The sequence below is a fragment of the Rhinichthys klamathensis genome, unplaced genomic scaffold, assembly GCF_029890125.1.
Source record: "Rhinichthys klamathensis goyatoka isolate OS25496 unplaced genomic scaffold, OSU_Roscu_1.1 h1tg000412l_1, whole genome shotgun sequence".
In the NCBI taxonomy this organism is placed as follows: domain Eukaryota; kingdom Metazoa; phylum Chordata; class Actinopteri; order Cypriniformes; family Leuciscidae; genus Rhinichthys; species Rhinichthys klamathensis.
In genome coordinates this window covers 1-25460 of record NW_026606912.1, presented here as the reverse complement: position 1 = coordinate 25460, position 25460 = coordinate 1, and the positions used below count along the sequence as shown (strand labels likewise).

General features: G+C 38.6%; 1 protein-coding gene across 1 annotated transcript in view; it reads left to right on the top strand.

The window, feature by feature from the left end:
• LOC130070657 (tetratricopeptide repeat protein 27-like) overlaps positions 1-24365 on the top strand; it is a gene marked incomplete at its 3' end in the record, with an annotated part of 99554 nt that extends 75189 nt beyond the window's left edge. Inside the window, exons 11-16 of the mRNA XM_056235133.1 lie at positions 2604-2699; positions 6644-6766; positions 11478-11705; positions 20698-20796; positions 21215-21267; positions 24200-24365. Coding sequence (XP_056091108.1) covers positions 2604-2699; positions 6644-6766; positions 11478-11705; positions 20698-20796; positions 21215-21267; positions 24200-24365 — 765 coding nt within the window. The remainder of the gene's footprint in view (positions 1-2603; positions 2700-6643; positions 6767-11477; positions 11706-20697; positions 20797-21214; positions 21268-24199) is intronic.
• Between the last annotated feature and the right edge of the window lie 1095 nt (positions 24366-25460).

Genomic DNA, 25460 nt, shown 5'->3' with positions numbered 1-25460 from the left:
TCACTTCCATGGTGCTGTCAAGTACGACTTGCAGACTGAGAGTTAAACTAAATGCTATTGGCTATTTGAAAAGGGTGAGGAGCCATTCAATATGTCCCGCCTTAGCTTCCTGTTTCAGCGGAAATTGTCAACGCATCATACAAAGCTGCGCTTTCCTAGGCACTTCAGAGCCTATAAATTGCAATGAATGGATTTTGACTCCATGGGGCTTATTCTTTCCCTCCTCTTTTAAAGTATGCTGAGTCATGAAGCATGCTCAGTGATGTCATTTCCTTTTGTCGCTGTATTTGGCTCTTGGAGTTCCTCCATGGAAAGGTTTGTGTAATTCAAACTAAACTGCCAAATTGTCAACTGTAGGGGAGTTTACTTTGCCCCATTTTGTCAAAGCACACAGCTGAAAAAAAGCACACAGCCTCCACAGCTGTATCCCTCAGCCCTCCTGATCGGAAGATTAGCATTTATATATTTCAGGCATTTTCCATCCATGGAAATGCTAAATAAGTAATTAGTTATCTGCTACCCGCAGACAAGCTTTGCCATCCTCCATAGAAACTGATTGTATCTACTCAGTCGGAAGTTTTATTTCCAGATGAGTTTCTTCCAAAGTGAACCCCAACTAGAACTGGAAAATTACATCTATATTGGATTTTTTTTTCCATCAGCTTACGAAATGCATTTGATGGAATATGTAATGTTTCCTTACTTCTGCTTGATTCCAGAATGTTCTGAAACTGAAATGAATCAGTTCCACATTATTTACAGCGTTTTAGGTGGACATTTTTAAGTTGGTACAGTTACAGTGGGGACAACAAGTATTTGATACACTGCCATTAGTAACACACTACGCCGTCAGGTGCCTTTTATACAGGTAACGGGTTCAAACAGGTGCATTTAATACAGGTAATGAGTGGAGAACAGGAGGGCTTCTTAATAAAGAGAATTAGTTAGTTTCTTATAAAGAGAAACTAACAGGTTTGTGAGAGCCGGAATTCTTACTGGTTGGTAGTTGATCAAATACTTATGTCATGCAATAAAATGCAAATGAATTGCTTAAAAATCATACAATGTGATTTTCTGGATTTTTGTTTTGGATTCCGTCACTCACAGTTGAAGAGTACCTATGATAAAAATGACAGACTTCTACATGCTTTGTAAGTGGGAAAACCTGCAAAATCGGCAGTGTATCAAATACTTGTTCTCCCCACTGTATAATTCCATGTGTTTAGGCCTTCTCCTCCTATTAGTGCCAGTTGCAGTCCATATGTTCATAATAATTGACAGCTGAGGGTGCATTTATTTTCACTATTTAGCAGGCAAGGATGGCCATCAGCTTCCAATGTGCATTTGTGGACTGCATTGTGTTATTGTGTTTTGTCTTGTTGCTTTTTGAAATATTGACACTTGTTTGTGAACAGAATGAGTGTTGATCTTCTCACTAGAGACTCAAACAGCAGGCCTGCACATGCTTTAACTGAGTTTACGCAGCAGTCAAACCCTGTAGCATTTCTCCGTGGAGAGCAGAGAGGCGTCTTTAAAATAAAATTAATAAAAATGCTGTCATTTTGGCATGTGCTGGCACATCTATTTGTTATTGCTATCACTCTTGGAATTTGTTGTTTTTTAGATTTGTTGTCTAGATCACTTTTTTCCCATCTTGTTAATGATTTGAAAATATATTTAGGTCTGTGTGGTCAGCAATAAATGAAAGCAAAATGTGAAGGGTTGACTCACTGGAATAGTTTTTAAGTTGTTTGCACCACACTGCATTTTAATTGCTTGGGGGTGTTTTTATCACTGTCAGATATCACACCAAACACTAAGCACATTAAAAATACTCATTATATTGATGTCTTTTGTGTTCCAGGGAGGTCTGTAATTCATGGAGATTTGTGTTAGTGATCCGTGTTAGCATTCCCATTCATCTTAATGGTACCCTCCAAAAGTATGATTTGAGATTTTGGCTCATAGGTGCTCAATTCTATGAACTACCTTGTTTTATTTGTAGCAAACTTTAAGGAAAATCTTCATTATTGTTAGAATAACACCGTGCCCTAAACAGATGTGCCGCGATAAAAGTGATCTTTTTCATGTAATCAGAGTTTTTGTCCTAACCAGCTGCGACGATTCTATTTTAGAAATGATTTCTATTTCTGCGACGTCTTGGCTGGAACAACAGAAAGTATATGATATGATAATATAAGGTACTGCTTATGTGCTTTATTTAATGTTAAAAGTGTCTAATGTGAGTTTGAATATCATTTTGTGTCTTGTACTGAAAGCAACAATGGATAACTCGGTATGTATTTTTAATAATGTTAAAATTGTGTAATATTCATGAATTTGATTATGTATTATCCATTTCATTGCGAGTGCCAGAGAGAGCCAGACCACGCGCTCTTCTGACTGGCGGATATTTTTGATTGACTTTATCGCGTCTCTGGTGTGGACAGACAAACTATTTGTCGCTGGAATCTTATCGCATCTCGTCTGGTTAGGACATTGTGTAATCGCTATGGCAATGAAGAAAAATGTAATTCGTGGAAGTAGCAATGCTTGAAAACTGAGAATATATGTCCCCTAAATGTCACTTTGTTCCGTTTCAGACCTTGGTGGATTTCTTTAGTGAGAAGAAGTGTCCCATCACTGAGAGACTAAAGATGTTCTACACCTGCCGGGCGCCTCCTCTCTGGGATCTACAGGTGACCTGAATTCCTGTTTGTTTAATTGAGGCTTCTGGTTTCTCAAAATGATTGTTTTAGAATCACTTATCATGTATTATATTTACATTTACATTTATTCATTTAGCAGACGCTTTTATCCAAAGCGACTTACAAATGAGAACAATAGAAACAGTTAAACTAACAATAGGACAACAATATGCAAGTGCTATGACCCTTCCCAGTTTAATCTAACATGTACATGTACTTTATTTTTTTTATTTTACTTTTTATAAATAGATATAGAATCGAATAGAAGAGAAAGTATTAAAGTGGGGACTTTCCATAAACTTTCCATTTTTTCTCAGTGACATTAATTTATGATTATTAATTAACCCGAAGCAGGTGACATTTTTAGATGATTAAAGATGGTTTGTTTTTAAGATGGTTGATTTATTTATGAAACTTGGATCTTTCACAATGTTTTTTTTATACATTTACTCTCCAAAGTTGGTCAAAAAAACAAACAGACAATAAATACAGACCAAGAAAGAAGTTCCTGTGATGTACATGCACAACATTTATTATCAATCTCTTAAAGTACTCATTCTCTCTAGTGCTGGAATAGGAAGATATCCTTCCTTAGGTCTGGAGAGCTTAGTGTTAACGAATGAACAAACGAACGAACAAACAAACAAAACTGTGTGTAGTTGATCATGACCTGTGAATACATGAAAGAGAATTTTGGGTTGGGTTTAACTGGGACCCATTTGACCCTTGATTGAGTTTTTTCCCTACATTTTCTCATCTTAATTATGTCTGAATTTATTCCCATGTAGGGAATAATTCACATATTATAAAGCCAGATTACCTGAGTTAATTTGAAATGGAAATGATTGACTCATTTGTTGGTGCCCAAATTGATTTGCTTGCATATTTTCTCTCATTACTAGACTCACAAGTGCATTGAGCTAATCACCTCAAATGAGCATGGGCAGCCATTATTTATTTATTTATTTATCTACTTCTCAAAAACCCATTTCGGTAAACACAACAGCTGGGTTATACAGCCAGTGTCGTGTCAATAAGAGCTTTGGCAGATAGAATATGAAATTCATTTCTCGTACACTGTGAGGGCATCCAGGGATACGGGATGATGAGTTCATTTTGACAGCGTTTGTCAGGTAATAGAACAACCTGGAACTATCACTTCCTGTCTGATTGGGCAATAATGGAACTAATGAAAAACAAACAAATGTTTCCTGAAGTGAGAGATTGTTAAACAAGTGAATAAATCATGGAAAAAAATTGTTTGGTGGATTGTAACAGGCCAGCATGGATGAAGGGTTTTGAAAGAAAAGGAATGAAATGACTGAATGGAGAAAGAGAGTGAGTGGGTGGAGGGAGAGATGGATAGATGAAAAGAAGGGAGGGCTGATGTGATCAGTCCTGTGGATGACATTGCTCGCGCTCTGTGTAATAACAGTGAACAGCAATAAAGCTGGAATTGAAGTTGCTTCTATTGCTGGCAGGGGAATAGAACGCAGCAAAACGGCAAGCTAGAGAGAGACGAGAACAGCATGCAGCCAGAGAAATGTTGTGTGTGTGTGTGTCGAGGTAAAGAGATGGCAGAGCCTTGTTTTGGTTTGTTTTTTTGAAAAGAACAGATTTCTGAAATTGTCGGATTTGCTTTCAGACTGGATCATTTTGGCATGTATGAATCAGGATTGTGTTCAGTGTGGCAGATGAAATGAATGAGAATGAAAACAGAACAGTTGCACAAATGGGGCTCTGACAATACTGTACCACTACAGATTAAAGTCCCACTCCGATCATATTTTGAGCTATTTGTAAACATTCCCAGTGGTCTTTAAATTATGATTATGCCATTTTTAGCCAAACTCACAAAACCTGTGCCGTTTTCTGGGACTTTGCTTCAGCAGAGCGGCAGTAGCTCATTAGCAATTCGCCTCTGCGTTGTGGGCGGAGCCGTTGGCACGGAGACGACCCTCCCCCTCCCCGTTGCTGAGAGCTCTGTCTCTCCCGCTAGCTTACACCCCCAACCTGTCATTACCGGTGCAACAAAAATTGAGAGCAATATTGGAGCTATCCAGCCGTACAGTGCGTTTTCGTTTTAAAACGCATAACTTTTGCAACGATTATGCGCTCCTGCCGTCCACATTACTGACCCTCGGCCTCGAAAACGGAGACTGACCCCTTCAGTCGAGTCCGATGCAAGTCAGCAAGTGACGCAACCCATAGCAACGAGTCATGGCAACGACAGCTCAAACCGACAGAAACATACAAGTAAACGTGAATTTTGTCACATTGTCATGTTAATTATAATCAAATGCATTTTGTTTTATTGAAAACAATATTATCATTGATATTTGTTTGAGAGGGGCACTTTCGATTAATTTTAACAAGCTTGTGGCCCCGCCCAGTGGAGTTACTACGTCACAACTCCAGTCTATTTTAAACGGCATTTTAGCGTCTGCTACTGATTCACAGCCATTTGAATGTAGAAATACTCAGAAATACAACTTTGAGCTTATTTTTCTCAAGATATGTCCTCTAACATAAGAAAAATGCCACAAGAACATGTTAACACCTAGAAAAACATTATTTTCATCGGAGTGGGTCTTTAAACTAGCAATTAACAAATTCAAATAAGTAACATTAGGCAAATAAATAAGAAACAAACTAAAGATTAATCTTAAGATGAAAGAAAAATAAGACTGAAAGTGTTGATGCAGAGCACAGCTCTGTGTGTGTGTGTGTTTGTTTCTCTTTCTCCAGATTAGTTAGTATCATCACGTTTTGTCTCCTGGCTGATAGATCACATGATCACCGGCAGCCTCACCGGTGTATATATCTAGATTTATAGGTACCCATAATGCCTGTGGGACGTGATATGCCACTGGAGGTGGGGGGGGGATTGTCACAGGACAGAAAGGTGAAGGAGAAATTGAGCAGGAATTAAACATTTCCTGCAGTGAAACTGCTTGCAGCTACGTGTTTGTGATGTCTTGCTGATATCAGAGGTCGAGGGTGAAGTCAGTTCAGGGCATGTTTGCTGTCCACAAATATAGAAGTTTTACACATCATAATCATCAGTACTGTATATGATCTCCAGTCGGGTCGGTGCACATCTCAGTATGTTTATTACCAGAAATACATGGACGTGCAGTGGACACAGCCTGTGACTCTTGATCCATCCGTTCTCAAATGACCAGGGCTGCGTTTCCCAAAAGCATCGCAAGCCTAAGTTGATCATAGAGACCTTTGGTGGCAGTGGTTCTACGATCAATCTGCTTTTGGGAAATGCAGCCCTGAATGACAAAAGGAGTTGAAAGAGTGTAAACACATTTGACCTGTAGCATTCCTCAGAGACCGACGAGGGTCATTAATAGCACAGATGTATATATAGCTGCTGCCTGTGAAGCGTGACATCGTGGAGATAGAAGGATGGTTGTCCTCGGAATGCATCCTTTTAGAAAGAGGGTGAGGAAAAAAAAGACAGAATATGAGAGAAAAGATGGTGAGAGACAGAGCATACTGTATCCCTAATTTATTTTATTTATTTTAGATTTTATTATATTGTGTGTGTGAATAATTTTTTTATAATGTAGGTCGAGATTTGAACTTTAGTCCCCATTCAGTCTATATAAAATGTAAAAATAGGTTTAAAAAACTATTTTAAAGTGCTGATTTGGTCATTTCAAATAGGTCACAAAGTGAACTAGGACTGCCTTGAAACAAAAAAAAAGCCCCTGGTGATATCTATAGTTTAACTTTAGTGCAAAGATAAACCAGAGTGAAATGAAAATCACTGAACTCATTACGCTTATTTGTGTATTTTTGATTTTTGGGCTGTGTCCACATGCTAAATGTATATTTTTGAGTGCCTCCCACATGCTGTGTGTATTTACAGGCAGGTGGGCCGCATGTTGACTGATCTTGGCTTACTGTTTGTGTGTATTTAGAGGCAGTTGGCGAGTCTGTTGACTGATTTGGGCCTGACGAGTTCTGCGCTGCTGATCTATGAACAACTGGAACTCTGGGAGGATGCAGTTGTCTGCCTGGAGAGAATGGGACAGCACGGCAAGGTACGCTACTCGCATGCAACCAATCAGTTCAAATGAATAGTCCTGCCTCAAACTTATGCCATTGGTTGAGCCAATGTTGCCTTGTCAGACCGATCGTTATGTTCAAATGAACAGATCAGTGCTTTGATTGTCCCAGTTGACAGTGTTTACTCTTCAGGGAAATCAGTCTTCAAGTGAATTACTTACCGTTGTCTCTACATATTAAGATGGGATAAGAGAAAGTGACTTCTGTTAAAGGTCTTGAAGAGCAATTGATTGCAAATTTTCCCCTCACATCCATCTCTTCTTTTTTTCCTCCCTGTCTCTCCTCCTTATATGAGCTCCATGCTCTAACAACGTGTGTGTGTGTGTGTGTGTCTGTCTGTCAGTGCAGTTTTCTGGGAGCTATTTCAGAGTTTTATTAAGTTACCGTCCACTTTGTGTACCAATCAGATTATAGGGTACCTCTGAGGTCAATAAAACCACCCAATCACCCCCAATCTGAGTTGTAATAATATAAAAATGTACTCCACTCTACTGTAGTACCTGAGGTACTGACTCACTCTACTTTTCCCTGCACTCATGTTAAAGTTTAAAGTCATAAACTGCAGGTATGCATATAAAAGAATGTATAAGATAGAATACAGAGACAGGCGTAAGGGAGTGACACTTCATATGAGAGGAAAGAAATTGGTGAAAAATGAGAGAGAAAGTGAGATAAGAAAAAGGTGTCTATACAAAACAGCAAGGCTGGAATTTTTTTCTTTGTTAGTTTTTCTGATGGATTAAAGGAACACTCCGACTTTTTGGGACTTTAGCCTATTCACCTTATCCCCCAGAGTTAGATATTAGTCCATACATACCTTTTTCATCTCCGTGCGTGCTATAAGTCTGTTTGACGCACCCACCGCTAGCCTAGCTTAGCACAAAGACTGGATGTAAATGGTTGCAGCTAGCATACTAATCCAAATAAGTGACAAAATAACGCAAACATTTTCCTATTTACATGTTGTGATTTGTATAGTCACAGAGTGTACAAAAAACAAAGTCACATGAGACAGACATATTTTAACCGTATATATACTGGGAACTATATTCTCTGAAGGCGAAGCACTGCTACTTGGGCGGAGTGATAACCGCAGCACCTGAGACCCGCCGTGGTGAGGAGCTGAGAGCGCGTCTCAGGTGCTGCGGTTATCACTCAGTGTTATCACTATCACTATTCTATCTTATAAATTCCGCCCCTTCCTCTTTAGGCAATTATTGTCCATCTGAGTCTAAACTGCATTTAATACCTGAAGCTCTAGATGTTTTCCCCATTTCAGCACAAAGGGAATAACAATTTAGCAGTTTTAGTATTTATTTCATTGTAGTAAAATTATTTAGTTTCACTTATTTTGTAGTTTTCTGTCAATTGTTTTTAGATATACATCCAAAATACTGCAAAAAAAATTTATCATTGAGATCTCATATGAAATTAATAGAAAATAAATGAGCTTATATAATATTTAGTTTGATCTCCTTAAGTTGATGAAAGTTTTCTGAAGGTTAAGCACCTGCTTTCATGACTTTGTTTTTGATATATATATATATATATATATATATATATATATATATATATATATATATATAAAAAATCTCCTTTTACTTTTCCTTCTCCTCCTTCTCCTTTTCCTTCTTCTCCTCCTCCTCCTTTTCCTTCTCCTCCTCCTCCTTTTCCTTCTTCTTCTTTTCCTTCTCCTCCTTTTCCTTCTTTTCCTTCTTTTTAAAGGAAAGATAATAAATAAAGTAAATAAATAAAAAGGTTTTTTTTTTTTTCAAGGGTTTAAAAATGGTCAACATGGTATCGGCACCAGAATGTTTCAGTGTCCCTTCTGAAAGTGAAACTGGCAACCTGGCTTGGATTAGCATCCATTTGTGTTGTTGGCAGCCATGAGATCCAGCCGCCTGCAGCCTCACCGTGCCTGACTGGGCTACACAAACTTTGTTGTTTGTGGCCAATGGGAAATGTGCAGTTAATAATGGCTCCAAGGAGCATTCAAGTGCTGTCAAAACCTCAAGGGCTCTCTTTCTCTTCTGTATTTCTCTCTCTTACCTCGTCTTATCAGTGTTGTTCTAATAAAACGGAAATATGAGACTTTTTGTACCCGAGTAAATAGCTTATTCATCCTCTGTCTGGGCCTTCAGGTTTTACTTTTTTTATGTAACTGTCTATTGTGTCGAGTAGAAAGAGATATTGTTCCCACTTCTCAAATTATTTGTTCCCACGAAAATAAATAAGTACCCAAATAGAAGTGCTGACCAAGTAATGTGAATTTTATTGCCGCCCACCCCCTCTCTCCCACTACAGCTTCAGTTCTAAGCGTTTGCAAAAAGCCCTTTATCCTTCCATCCCCATGAGCACTAGCAGGGGTGGAAGGGCAGGAGCCGATGAGAGATGCACTGTGTAATATAGCGCAACGTCCAGCGTATTTCAGAGTGAAGCCACATTCACAGTGACTGTATAAGGTGGATACTAAGATACTAGTATTGATTTTGGATACTAGCAATGTCTGTAAGTGATTTTTTTTTTTCTTTAGGAACTGTTTTAGTAATGTGCTTAATAATAATAATAATAATATAAAAAGAATATAGCAACATCAATTGAACAATTGTCATCAATTGAATCCTTACACACTATATGGCCAAAGGTATGTGGACACCCAAATGCCACACCCAATTACAAAACCATTGGCATTAATTGGGACTGAGTCCTTTGTAACAGTTTACACTCTTGTGTTAAGATTTTGCACTAAATTTTGATCAATTTTCTGGTTTTGCTCCTATTTAGACACAATTATCGGTAACACTTACAATAAGATCCCATTGCTTAACTTTAGTTATATTACTGGGCAGTTGAATGCTTGAATCTGATTGGTTGGCGAACTTATATACGGTAATAATAGCATACAAGCTACTTTTACAACCGATTTTAAGATACTTTTACAACAGATAGATAGAACAGATACAACTTTTGATTTTGAAATGATCATGAACTAAGATTAATAAATGATTTACAAGTATTTTTCATCGTTAATTTGTTAACTAATTCAGTTAACTAATGTTAACAAATGGAACCTTATTGTAAAGTGTTACCAAATTATCTGAATGGTCCAATTCATCCCAAAGGTATTCAGTAGAGTTCAGGGGCCTCATTTATAAAACTTTGCGTAGGATTTGCGTCAGAAGTGGCGTACGGATGAAACATAGGACGTGCGTACGCACAGAAATATTCGGATTTATAAAACAGTGCGCGCGCACATCCTACGCATTTTTCCCTTAATAAATCACAATCAATTCTAAATGTAGCGCAGCTTTTGCGGCTTCATGTCACGCCCATAGTTGCCCATAAATAGTCTGTGAAACGCCCACAAGTTAATATTCATCGATTGCGAAATCATGGCAAACATAGAGAGGAAATAAAAAAAACGTACTTTCACTCAATGTGAAGTAAAAGTTATCGTTGGCGAGGTGGAAAAGAGGAGAAAAAATGTTGTTTGGAGGGCACAGTGTGGGCATTAGCCTACTAATGTCAAAAAGGCACTTGAGTGGCAAAAGGTTGCAGACGCCATAAATGCTGTAGCCTCACAACCTCGGACTGTGGCCGAAATAAAAAAGAAATGACAAGCTACAGATGTCGGTTATAATCTACTTGGAAATGGGAAATAGTTCAGTGCAAATGTAATTTCTTGCAGCTTTCTGAATGGTTGAGACATACGTCATACTTTATTTTATCAAAAATAAAACAAACTAAAGGCATATGCATGAAATACCTGCATGAATACCATGATTCCGTAGCTGATAAAGACATTTTTACTATGAAAACAACTTTCCCCAGTGGACAAATAATACATCTATCTATTTATCTATCTATCTCTCCCTAATTATCTATCCATCTGACTGACTAGCTATATCTAGCTATATCTGCTCCGCCTGACGGACACATTGGCGAGAATATCAGTTTTGTACATTATTTCGTTCTGTTTACCATCTTATTTATGAGGATGAATTGTATAACATGCCAATATTATTGCAGAACATATTTCACTTTTCTTTTTGCAAATATGTGTTAATTTGCATTTTTGTTGCAGATCGATCAAACGGGTGTTCGTGTAGGCTGTTAATTGTAATACTTGCTTTGTGACGTCTTCGTGTTATTTATGAGGCAGTATTGCCATTTATTTTACACAACGGTCTACAGTTTCACACACTTTCACGTGTTTCTTCCATCTGCCGACGGTGTCGCCATTTCTCAGTTCACCCGTTTCTGTGCGTACGCCTGGGTCAGAGCTTGCGTGAAGGACCGCACATTTTACCGTCAAGTTTGCTTTTTATAAATACCAATTATTGCGTAGAGAGCGGCGTACGCCTTTTGTGCGTACGCAACGTTTATAAATGAGGCCCCAGGTCTAGCTTCATGCAGGACAGTCCAGGTCTTCCACATCAGATTGAGTAAATCATTTCTTGCATGTCTTGCTGGAATAGAAAATACACTCCCTAAATTGATGCCACAAAGTTTCAGCACACAATTCCCTAGAATGTCTTTATATTGGATGGCATTTTAACTGGAATTAAGGGGCCTTGTCAAACCCAATAATTAGAGGTCTCCACATACTTTTGGCCATGTACGTTTTCCAATTTGAGGATTAAATTAGTCAGTTGCTTTAATCTGCTGGAACGTTCTCTCTCTCAGGCGGAGGAGATTTTGAGACGTGAGCTGGAGAAAAAGGAGACGCCGTCGCTTTACTGCCTGTTAGGTGATGTGCTGAAGGATCCGCAGTATTACGACCGTGCATGGGAGCTTTCCAAACACCGCAGCGCACGTGCCCAACGGTCCAAAGCTCTGCATCACCTGCGCCACAAAGAATTCCAGCAGTGCGTGGAATGTTTTGAACGTTCACTGCGAATCAACACAATGCAGGTATGATGTACACTTGTGTGTAACTTTATAGTACTTAACGTCTTCAAGTTTACAGGAAAGAAAGATGCATGGTTTGGTTAACCACCCATACCCCTTTTCCACTAAAATGGTGCAGGTGTTCAGCCGGGGAATCTGCAAACTTTTGGCAGAATTGGACAGCATTTCTATAGACAGTTATGCTGCCATTCGGTTCTCAAGTCATTGTTCCAAAACACAACAAATAAACCTTTACAACTCTTACAAGTTTTTAAAACATATTTACGTTCAAAGTCATTTGAGTTTCTATTTACAGTCATTTGATTTAACCATCAAAAGTTATAATGTAGAAAATTCTTAGCAATAAATTAAATATTATTTGTAAATAAATAATAATTATAATAGTAATTGTAAATAATAAATGAAGAGTCTTAAGAACTTAGTGAAAATATTTAACATTCATATGCATTTATTTAGTATTTTTATGGCACTTTCAACATAATGGTCAGCACTTAGTCAAATAACTGATACAATTCATAAAATCATTTGCAGATATGGAAATTGATTGCCATTTTAGACAAACAGGCACAAAGTGGCTGGAGCCACTTGTGCAGCGCAACATACTTTATCAGTCCCTCCAGAAAAACACGATTATGCGATTGCTGAATTCAACGCATAATCAGCCAAAGTCCACATATTTATGCGGGGGCCGCATTTTTTTCAAATACTCCGCAATTTCGCCGCATAAATTGCTGATTTCCGCGCAAAATATGCGGGGCTTGCATGATTTTATAATCCCCGCATTTTCGTCGCAAAAAAGTCACATATATCTTAGCAGAAAGTTGGAAAATGTTGCGTTTGCTTCACACAAGAGCAGCCATTTCCCCCTGTTGCCATGGGAACGTTATGAAGTGACGTAATTACGCGACGTGAACATCATCGAAAAGCTGTAAAACAGGAGCACACTTTATTTTTAAATATTTCATTTATTCATTTTTACTGAAGTTGTAGCATATTCCTCCAGTAAAGCTACAGAACTTGTTTGACTCATCAATGTTTTGTAAGTTTGATGTGTTTATTAAGGTCTTGTAACGCGTTGTGTCGGGAAGAAAAATAGGGATAGCTCACAGCTGAAGATATTGCAGAGGCCAGACAGACTCACGGAGGCGATTGGCATCTCACAACTCGCACTTTATTCCCAAATCGAACTTGTATAACGTTAACTGTCTGTCACACGTTCTACCGTCCACATCGTTACTTAATAAACAAAATAAGATAAAAGAAGTAGCATCAAACAGAAATTACCCGCACACATGGGGTGTTCGAGCCACATGGCACATACAATATAATACTGCAGACGGTTCAACAGGGAGCGCGCAGCTCTTAAAGGGGCCACACCTTATTTCCACTCGTTACAGTCTGAAATAAAACAAGATGAGAAATTAAATATTTCCTGCACTTTCTGTGATGTAGTATGCTTTCTTATCATAGGAGGTAATAAGAAATGACTCTTTACATTAAAGCAGCACTAAGTAGGAATTCCGTTTTTGTCAAACAGCGACCCCTAGAGTCGCTGTGGAGTACTTGTACTGTCGTGAATAGCACTCACGCAGAGATGGCTCGCACTCACGGCCGGATCCCCTCCCCCTGTACACCGGTACCTGTTCAGTAGGATGGACGCTGTAACGAGTGGAAATAAGGTATGGCCCCTTTAAGAGCTGCGCGCGCCCAACACCACATGTGTACTTTTACTTCAGTACTTCAGAATTTTATCAGATCTGTTTTTTGCCATAAAGCAATTCGTTACCTCGCGAGACCTGATATCACACGATACTTCCTAACACTGAGGCCGGCGGCTCGCCGGCCCAAAGTTGGAAGGGTGCTTTTGCGGCTCACAGGCACCAGGGGGGTGCGAGACGACCACCATTCAACATGAAATCAGTAATATAAACATTACAATGACTCCAAAGCTGTTCGGTTAAGGTAAAAAAAGTTACTTAGTTCACCTTTAACCCTCTGGGGACCAAGGTGTTTTTGGGGTCCTTGAGATGTTTTGACATGCTATGACATTTGTGCTTTTTTCAGTTGCTTATAAACATATTAATGGCACAGGTGAAATTACACTGTATTTAGCACAAACAGGTCTACCATAATGTGTGAGCAACATGTATGTACATGTTTGTATTTTTGAGGGAATATTGTTTATGCATGGTTATTGAAAAAACTAAAAAATTAAGTTTTTGAAATAAGGACACAAAAAACATACTAAATATGTGTCCACAAGACTTTTGACTAATGTACGTTGTCGTCTAGAGTTTTTGCTTCAAAATGATCTGAAAATCATCCTTCCTAATCATTCACATAAAACAATAGATTGTTTTAAATTGTGAAAAACATTTTTTTGTTTGCCAAGGCAATATGCGGATGGGCGGAACGGCCCAACCCCTATCATGAATAATTAAGTGGTTCTCAGACAGTGACCCTGCATAATAATGAGCCTTTCATTCAGGGGTGTCACACAAGAAAGAATGCAAGGACAATATATATATATATATATATATTGTCATTCCATTCTTTCTTGTGTATATATATAGCCTACATATATATATATATATACACTCACCGGCCACTTTATTAGGTACCCCATGCTAGTAACGGGTTGGACCCCCTTTTGCCTTCAGAACTGCCTCAATTCTTCGTGGCATAGATTCAACAAGGTGCTGGAAGCATTCCTCAGGGAGTTTGGTCCATATTGACATGATGGCATCACACAGTTGCCGCAGATTTGTCGGCTGCACATCCATGATGCGAATCTCCCGTTCCACCACATCCCAAAGATGCTCTATTGGGTTGAGATCTGGTGACTGTGGAGGCCATTTTAGTACAGTGAACTCATTGTCATGTTCAAGAAACCAATTTGAAATGATTAGAGCTTTGTGACATGGTGGAAGTAGCCATCAGAGGATGGGTACATGGTGGCCATAAAGGGATGGACATGGTCAGAGACAATGCTCAGGTAGGCCGTGGCATTTAAACGATGCCCAATTGGCACTAAGGGGCCTAAAGTGTGCCAGGAAAACATCCCCCACACCATTACACCACCACCACCAGCCTGCACAGTGGTAACAAGGCATGATGGTTCCATGTTCTCATTCTGTTTACGCCAAATTCTGACTCTACCATCTGAATGTCTCAACAGAAATCGAGACTCATCAGACCAGGCAACATTTTTCCAGTCTTCAACTGTTCAATTTTGGTGAGCTCTTGCAAATTGTAGCCTCTTTTTCCTATTTGTAGTGGAGATGAGTGGTACCCGGTGGAGTCTTCTGCTGTTGTAGCCCATCCGCCTCAAGGTTGTGCGTGTTGTGGCTTCACAAATGCTTTGCTGCATACCTCGGTTGTAACGAGTGGTTATTTCAGTCACTGTTGCCCTTCTATCAGCTCGAACCAGTCTGGCCATTCTCCTCTGACCTCTGGCATCAACAAGGCATTTCCGCCCACAGAACTGCCGCTCACTGGATGTTTTTTCTTTTTCGGACCATTCTCTGTAAACCCTAGAGATGGTTGTGCGTGAAAATCCCAGTAGATTAGCAGTTTCTGAAATACTCAGACCAGCCCTTCTGGCACCAACAATCATGCCACGTTCAAAGTCACTCAAATCACCTTTCTTCCCCATACTGATGCTCGGTTTGAACTGCAGGAGATTGTCTTGACCATGTCTACATGCCTAAATGCACTGAGTTGCCGCCATGTGATTGGCTGCTTAGAAATTAAGTGTTAACGAGCAGTTGGACAGGTGTACCTAATAAAGTGGCCGGTGAGTGTATATATATACACACACACACACACACACACACACACACATATATATATATATATATATATATATATATATATATATATATATATATATATATATATATACAAACAATCAAAATATAAATGAAAGCCAAAAGCACATTTTTAGTCATACCTGGAAACAAATCCTGGTCAAATGCTATATGGGCCATTCTACAGAATTGGTTCAAAGTTACAGTTGGAAACATCTTGAAAAGAAAATAGTCTTTTCCCATAAATGTCTTATAAAGTATTATTTTTTAAAGTAGACCAATACAATAAAAATAAACCAGTCGCATTTCAAAGTCGCTCGCGAAATGACCGCCAGGTGGAGCAAAGGGACATTTATCAAAACGTAAGTGGGGCTAATGTCAATTAACAGTAAGGATGAAATTCTACAAGTTATGGTAATTTACAAATAAGCCTACAACAAACATTTATTTTTAAACAAATATTTTTAAATATGCAACATGCACGTTTAAACAACAACCAATACAATCTGAACCAGCGCTTCTGCTCCTGTATTGAGACATGCAGCGCGTTTCAGTTACGATCCTGGTTCCAGTGGCCTTAATACATTCACGGCTTTTTAAAATGTCACAAAGCGTTTTGAGATGGTTTTGAATGAAATATTGAAGTTTATAATTAGGGTATTTTGGCACACCACGCCGAGTGGCTATGCATTATTCTAAAATCTGGCTTTATTCTGGCATGTTGAATTAGAGTTTGACAAACGCGGCGGCGCGTTCATTTGAATTTATTTTTCTCATAACAGCTAAAAGAACTTACTGCGTAATTGTTGGTCATACAGATAAGATATCATCTTTTAAAACTGTAAAAGGTCTACTTTTATTCATGTAGGCTAAAGTAGGCCTACACTCACAGGCTACCGACAAAACGTTTTCTCGCTCATGTGAGAAACAAACGTTTGGGTATTTCTCAGTGAGGAAATTAATAGCCGAGCGGTAGAACTGACGGTTCGATCAAGATGACACGGGTTCGAATCTCGAACAAACATGGTCTACTGTAAATTTTATATTTATTAATGCAGAGAGATTTGTCTAGCTCTAAAACTCTGTTACACCATACAGTTTTTTGCTTATATTTATAAAATAAAATTACCATGCATTTCCATTTTACACTAAGGAACAATAGTATCCAACAGAACGACTTTGCATCTGTACCAATCGGGTACCAATCGTAATTTCAAAAGCAGTTCTGTAAAAAAAGTAATTTTATATATATAGCCTATATATATATATATATATATATATATATATATATATATATATATATATTTTTTATTAGGCCTATTATTATTATTTTTTTGATTCCCTACACAACCTAGAGTTTTTAAAAACATGGTTTTAAGTAAAGTGTGATTTGCCAGGGGGGACTGGGATTTCCTTCTGGTCTAAACATCCCTGCTTCTGCTGAATTATTTGAATCCCCACTCCCCTCCCTCCACAGTAATCAATGCTATAGGCTACTTCACCAATAGACCATATCAAATATAAAATAGAGATATGCAACAAGCACGTTTAAACGACAAACAATAAAATCAAAACCAGCGTTTCAGTTGTTCATTAGTTCCAGTGGCCTTAATGCATGCACGGCTTTTCAAAATTTCACAAAGCGTTTTGAGATTATTTTGAATGAAATATTGAAGTTTATAATTAAGTTTTTTGGCAGACCACGCCGGGTGGCCCTATGCATTTTTCTAAAGTCGGGTTTTATTCGAACTTTTGCTAACGACAAAAGTTTATCTGTCGTCTCTGTCTCAGGGAACTGCGCGTCACAAAAATGAACCGAAAGCCACTTCAGCTCAGTCACTATAAGAAATCGGCTATGTCTAAAGCCTTTAAATGTCTAAATATTCAGGCTAATAAATGTTATCTGATTATGTAATCCATAATGAAAACGAGAGGTACAGAGGATCTACTCAAACATGTAGCCTATGTAAGCGCTTCCCAATGAGAAAATGACAAGACAAGGGTGAAAATCTCGCTCTAATTAAATGTAGCAGGCTAAATCGCCCTGAATTAAAATGTAAAAACAGATCAAATAATGTATTTGTCGAAATGTTGCGATATTGTTTCATTTAAGTTCATAATTATTCTATACATGTTATTTAATTTAGCAGCATTACCACGAAGCACCGTGGTTCGATATTTATTTGAATAATAATAAAAAAAAAAAAAAACTTAATTCACAAATTGCATGCCTGGTTGTAAGGATCCAAAGATCCCTGTAGAATTTAATATTGAGTTGAACATTTTGTTCATGACAACAAATTAACATGCGTTTTTTCATATTATATTTAGTTTTGCTTGGAAAAAGCTGGCCCAAACCAGTTTTATTTCATCAATTACTGAAATAATGAAATATTTAGTAATAAACTTTTATGACAGAAATATCACTAGGCCACATGTAACTTAAATCATTTAATTCCTTCATTATCAACACTGTCTAGAATAGCGATTTAAGTGTAAATTGCGACTTCTCTTTGTGTTAAATCAGCCTCAGACTCCGATAGCCGGTGGGGGGTTGGAGGGACAGTTCAGTGCTGTATCGAGCGCGCAGGACAATAGGCCTAGGTGTTAATGTTCCTCTTTCATATGGAGAGCGAGGGAGACTAAATAAACTTGTTAAAAAGAGATTCAGCGCGAGAGAGGCAAAGAAAAACGCATGTTTTAATTTAATTATGTTGCTTTGGACAATTTTCGTTTTGTAGGCCTACTGTTTTAATTGTTTAATATAGCTGTCATTTCTTTGGCAATACAAATTTAAAATGTCGCAAGAATAAGATTAGCCTAGTGTTTCTTATTTTGCATCGCAAAAGAAATAAACTCTAAACCCGATGCAACCCTGTTTTAAATTTAAAAAAACTGTCCCGACACTTTATTTAAACCTTGAAATGTTCGAACTTGGTTTCAAACTTAAGTAATTTTAGTGTTCTTTTACATTACACAATAATTTAGCAGACTAAAGACGAGCTTCTTCATTTTCATTTTCTGATGCAATCGGCTTACAATCTTCCTTCATCAGTTTATGTCCTTTGTGCAGCGCTGCGGTTCCAGGAATGTAGCAAATTTATGTTGTAATAATAATTAAACAAAACTCTTGACTTTAAATAAGTAAACAGTTATAAACAGTTAGCTATTTAAGCATCAAGAAGGTTAAATATAAACGCTGTTGGCCAACATCGGTTAACAACATGTATGCTACATTGAGATTCGATCTCGGGTCGATTGAAGCTCCTCGAAAGCTCGTGTTGTTGCGTTAACCACTGAGCTATCGTCTGTAAATGTTTTTATTGCAATGTTTTATTTTTTCATTATTTATTCAATTTCATTTCAGTAGCCTAATTTCAGTATTGTGATTATGAATTATTTTAACTACGTTTCACTTGTTGAATTCTTCTGCTACCAGCTTTCAATCGCTCTGAATGAGCCGCGGTGCGGCGGCAGATTACGCATTAGAGAGAATAAACAAACACTTTTCAGAGTCTATGATTGTAGCGCCTCTTGGCGGTAAAAGGCAGAAAATACACCCCACATTTTACCGCCGCGGTGGAACGGCTGATGTGGGCATTGTCATGGCTTGCCTCAACATTTGCGTTTGAATAGCGCGCTTCCTCCGTGGGCGTGTCAGATTAACGCGTAATGAAGTGTAATGAGCTGGGGGAAAAAAATCTGACAGCACTCTCTTTTCATACAGATTACATAAACTGAGAATATTTGTTTTTTATATAAATTACTTCATTGAAAAGAAGAGAATTCAAGCTTCATAAAGAAAAATCTCTCGTGCCTGTATGACAAGTATTTGCAGAGTTAGAGTTAATTTTTCGGACGTGTTTCAGAATGGACTGCACTGACAGAGAGAAGGCAAAACTCGCATCATGTTTATTTTTCTTTATTTGACAAAAAGCACAAAACTTTGTTTTTATTGTGAGTATACAGAAAAATAATAGACAATTAACAGGATCGATTGATGTATAACACTTATATGTACGATCAAAATCAACAGAGTATTTTAAGTCTATTTTTCTGCAATGTGAAAAAAAAACGGCAAAACGCGCCGGCGCGTTTCTGGTCCCCAGAGGGTTAAGGTAGTAGCCTAGTGAGAACCACAGGGAATCACTTTTTTTCTTCTCTTTTTCATCAAACCGCAGTTTTTGCAAGTTCCCGCAATTTCATCGCATAAAATTGCATAAATATCCCGCATATTCCATCGCATTTTTAAAGAAAACGGGCCGCATAATCAAGCATTTTTGCCCGCAACAATCAGAAAAAAACTCTGAGTTTTTCTGGAAGGAGTGCTTTATATAGAAACAAGATTGTAGTTATAATGGGAGGTATCTATTTTTTTTTATCATGTGGACATTGTGGTCACACAGCTTTCGGGATCATTTATAGAGAACATGTTGTGTTTAAAAATGTGAGATGCAGGGCAGTGGAATGAAAAGAGCAAGGTCTAGAGAGCTTATTTAGAATGCTGTGCCATGCGTAAGACACTGCAGAACATGAGCACAGCAGTCACACACATCCATCCAGCATGTTAACCTAGAAAAACAATGGAAAAGCAGTGCAGTGGAATACAAAAACGTGTTCTGTGTGAACGTGACCATGTTGACCACACATGCACAAGATCACAAGGATGGATGTATAGAGAAGATTGGCAGAGTGCTGACGGAGAACATGAGAAACACTGTGGTAGATAAAAAGCTAGACAGCAGCATGTGGATGAGTGCTATCAGGTTCATCCACCACAGAGCCAAAAAAAGTGCACGGCTGCCTCTTTTCCCCTTACTCATTCTTCATTCCTCCCTTCATCCATAATGCAGAAGCACAGGCAGCAATAAGACAGAGTAATCTTCCTGAGGGACTCATTGATGACCCCAGCGTGATCTTTAACACTGGCTCGCAGCGCTGCCTCAGGGCCTCTCGGAGCTAATACTGCCTTCAGGCCTAGAGATGGAAGTTAGGACAGAGGAGTGCCTCAGAGATGCAAAGATTCCCGAAGAAACTGAAGATTTAAAACTCAAGAAAGAGACCTATTCCTAGAGGTTCCTGGGCTCAAAGAACATCATTCATTTTTAGGACAGAGCAACGCTTTTAAAAGACGAGCGAAGCACTTGGAGTCTCATCAATTTTCTCTCCATCTTTTATCTCTACAGTTGGGTGTGTGGTTCTCCCTGGGCTGTGCGTATTTTGCACTGGAGGGCTACGAAGGGGCCGCCAAAGCTTTTCAGAGATGCGTCGGACTGGAACCAGATGTAAGTCACACGGTCCTTGAAAGGAGATCAGTGTCATATGACCATAAAGAAAAGGGCTTGTGCTTAGTTATTCAGTACTTGTGCTGTCGAATCTGACTTATGTCTTTCGTAATCAATGGATTGTGTCTACGAATGCCTCCCTGTTTTTGTGCTTTCAGGCTTCTACTCACTTTTATGCATCTATAAAGCTCCATAAAACCAAGAACCCTATTATCCTTAGCCTCTTATGCTCCTAATGGTGTACTTAAAATTCAAATGTAGTCAAAAGGCAGGCTTAATACTCCATCCAGGAAACGAGTAAACAAGCTGTTAGGAAATATTCTCTAGATGTCTACTTTCTTATGTATTTATATGGTTTATTTTGATAAGTGATTTTCACCCGTGGACCTGACTCTGATCGTTACTCTCCTACATTTAGAATTCAGAAGCATGGAACAACCTCTCCACGGCCTACATCAAACTGAGAATGAAGTGAGTATGAGTGTCAGCACTACAAAGAAGGGCTAAATCAAAAAAGCTGTGTTTTTCTGGTGTTTTCTTCCAATAAGAGTAGAACCAGCATTTTCTTTTATTTATTGCGTGTTTTTGCTTTTATAGCTTTTCGTCAATATTTGGATGAGCTGTGATTCCAAAGGCATAATATAATAATAATAATAATATCATCATATTATAATATATGTTAGTATTTTGTCAGAATACATGGCATCTTTTGAATACTTAGCCATCAGAGAGCCATCATTTTCAGAGTATTTTGAAGTTATTTTAATGCAACCATTATTGGCTTTTTTTTGCTGGTCATTTAAAATAAAGAGATAACGATTTTTTTTTGTACACCAAGGATGCATTATATTAATCAAAAGTGACAGTAAAGACAATTTAATATAAAAGATTTTGATCAATTCTCATTATTAACTAACTATTAACTTTTGCCTCAATAAACTCCTAATTACTGCTTATTAATAGTTAGTAAGGTAAGTTTAAGTTTAGGTAATGTCATGCAGAATAAGGCATTAATATGTGCTTTATGAGTACTAATAAACATCCAATGTCCTAGTAATATGCATGTTAATAGTGAGAATTGGACCCTGAACTGGTGTTACCAATATTTATTTTTTTCTTTTCTTTTTTTTTACTTTTTAAACTTTATATTCACCAAAGAATCGTGAAAAAAAAAAAAAAAAAAAATCACGTTTTCGCAAAAAATATTAAGCACAAACGATTTTAACATTGATTAAAAAAAGACATGTTTCCTGAGCAGTAAATAACCATAATAGAATGATTTCTGAAGGATCATGTGACATTGAAGTAACACTGAATGGCTGCTAAAAATTCAGCTTGTCCATCACAGGAATAAATTACATTTTAAAATAAATTAAAAGTTTTAATTGTTCAGTTATTAGCTAAATAATAGCTCCCACTGCTCCCACACACTTATCTCTCACTGAAATCGCCACCATGTACAAACTGTAGATAAGCCCCTATTCAGGTTCCGGTTGACCTGATTTATGCTGCGTTTCTGTGTTTCCTTCATCCTGCATCCGCTGGGGACCCTCAGAGGCCTCCTTGCTTTTCAATTACTGCAGGAATGACTTTGGCAGCTGTAATTGCAAAGATAAATCTCCTCCGGGCTCTTGCTGTGTCTACCCCAGGAGCCAGCGCTTTACCACGACTACCAACCCGCCAATATTAACCAGATTTGGAAGCTAAATGCCAGTTAGGATATTTGTTGCGTGACATGATTGGAGGTTTTTGCTGATTTCCTGCGAGGAACGAAGGTGTTTCCTGGAACACCACTGCAACGGCATGCACCTGAGGGATTCTGGGAATGATTTCTCTCCTCGTCCAATTAGCCCTGTGCACTCATCCCTGAGATGAGTCTTTGGAATCTTCTATTAAAACCTGATTAACGCTCCTAGGGACCATCTAGAACAGTGATGTGTGTGTGTGTGGGAGATTTTGCACACACACCTGCATCTGTTCAAAGGAAACCTGGCTTTAGATATTATAATGAAACCCGTGTCTACCCTTGTGTCATAGGCTTTTGTTGACAGCGCTTGCAAAAACATGAGCTCTCTTTCAAAACCTAGTGATCTGTCTATACAGGCAGTGTGTTAACTGAAACCTCATACTGTAAGTGATTGATTTGGAATCCTCTGTTACTCACACAACTCTTCTCATGAAGCGCAACTGGAGACTCGCAGCTGATTCCAGTGGAGTTTGATTTTAGCATGTTGCAAAGCTAATGATCCAGTACTCTAAGCATAGAAATAAACCGTGAATATACAGTATGTGTCTGTCTGTCTATCGTTCTATCCATCTATCTGTTGTTCGATCGTTCCATCCATCGTTCTATTGTCGCTCTTTCTGTCTGTCTGTCTTTCTGTTGCTGTTTCTGTCTGTCTGACGCTCTTTCTGTCTGTCTGACGTTCTTTCTATCTCGGTCACTCTTGTCTGTCTGTCACTCTTTCTTTCTCTGTCACTCTTTGTCTGTCTGGCACTCTGTCTGTCGCTCTTTATGTCTGTCTGTCGCTCTTTGTCTGTTTGTCGCTCTTTATGTCTGCCTGTCGCTCTTTATGTCTGTTTGTCTGTCTGTCGCTCTTTGTCTGTCTGTCGCTCTTTCTGTCTGTCGCTCTTTCTTTATGTCTCTGTCTGTCTGATGCTTTTTCTGTCTCTCTCTTTCTGTCTGTCGCTCTTTCTTTATTTCTGTCTGTCTCTCTTTGTCTGTCTGTCGCTCTCTGTCTGAGGATTTTTCTGTCTGTCGCTCTTTCTTTTGTTTGTCTGCCTGTCGGTTGCGCTTTCTCTCACTTTCACTCTTTTATTTTTGCACTCTCCCTCTATCTTTTGATATTTTGCCCTTTTTTGTTGCTTATCTTTCTTGTGCTCTTTCTTTTGCTCTTTTTCTTCTGCTCTTTCTTTCTCTTTCTAGTTTTTTCACTCTTTTGTTCAATTGCATAAACTATCGTTTTTGATATCTTTGACAATAATTTTGATTTCGTGTTGTTATTGTAAAGGTTTTAAAATGTTAATGATCAACTCGACCACACACATCCTGAATGACTGTTTTCATTTAGCTCACCCCAAAGCATTCTGAGTTTGCCATATCAGTGTAGGGGATGTGTTGAATAGATTCCAGAGTTTGACGTTACAGATTTGTCATTTTTCTGACTACCTGTAAATTTTGGAGCAGCCTTTGTACCTAAAATGCTCTCTATGCAGGCAGCTCTCTAGGTTTTTGGAAGAGAACAATTATACTTTGCCACATGGGTAGTTTGCCAAAAACCCTTTTTAGAGAGGAAACCACAAAACTTGGTTCTGCCATACACCGTTTAATCCATCCATGAGCAACTTCTGCTAATAGTAGTTCTGCTAAACACACTGATTTTGTTTCGTGTGTGTGTTCCAGGGAGAAGGCGTTCCGCACCCTTCAGGAAGCGCTCAAGTGTAATTATGAGCGATGGCAGATCTGGGAGAATTTCATTGCCGTGTGTATAGACCTAGGCGAGTTCAGTGAGGCTATCAGAGCCTACCATCGGCTCATGGACCTCAAGGACAAATACAAGGACGTGGAGGTGAGTCAGCGTCACGCTTTTTCTCAGGTTAACCCAAAACTCTGGCTGCCCCGACCAAAGATTTTAAAACATAGATGAAGCTCTTAAGCCCACGCATAAAGCTTGCCACAGCAAAACACCAGCAAAAGTAATGATTATGAATGTGTTGGGGGGAAAACAGCAAGGAGAATGTCTGAACATTAAAAAAAATTATGTCATCTCCACAGAAAAATGGAAGGTTGTATAGAGAGAAATGTACGTTAAGTTAAATATCATGCAGTAAACGTTGTACTAATTGAGCTTCCACTCTTGGATATGCGCCTAATAATAGCGTACATTTATCTAGGTTAACATTAGAGAGAGCAGCAATGTAAAGTGTTTCAATTGATAAGCCATTTTTGAGTTCGATTAAACTTTTGAATTTACTGGCCAACATAATTACCACGTGGCCCATCCGTGTTAATGACCTGTTCGTTATGGGCTGCGTAACTTAACCACTTCCTGTGGAGTATCTTTTTTTTTTTTTTTTGAGACCAATTAAAATTTGGTCGACCAAACCTCTGTTCATCGACTAACGTTAGGTTGACTGTTAGGGATGAACCATACACAACTATTTTTATTTGCATACATTTCCAGAGCGATTTTCTCATATTAAATGTCTAACAACAACATAGAGGTGAACTTTTTTTGGCTTGTGTAACCAGTGTAAAGCAGATGATGTCTGCTGTCATCATGTTTTCGACCACACTAACAGCTGCCCGACTGCATGGGCAGAAGAAACGGTCATGTGAGAGGCCGTGTGTGTGTAAGTGAGAGTGACTGAGAGTTTTGATGAGTGAATGTTTGTGTGAGAGAAGAGAGAGATGATTTCAGCCTGATCTGCCAATATAGAACACACAAAGTTAATTCTTACCCCAGATGGGCTCCTGTCTTCTCACATTCATCCAAACAGCTCTGTTTTAAACACGCACCCCTGTATGTCCCTCTGCATCCGTGGCCCCATCACACCTCTCCTCCGTCAGCTGTGAATCTAATGGCGCCGCCGTCATAACCCGCATGTCTTAAAGCTCTACGCCATTAGACACGTTTGCACTGCGGCTGGTTGATGTACCAGCT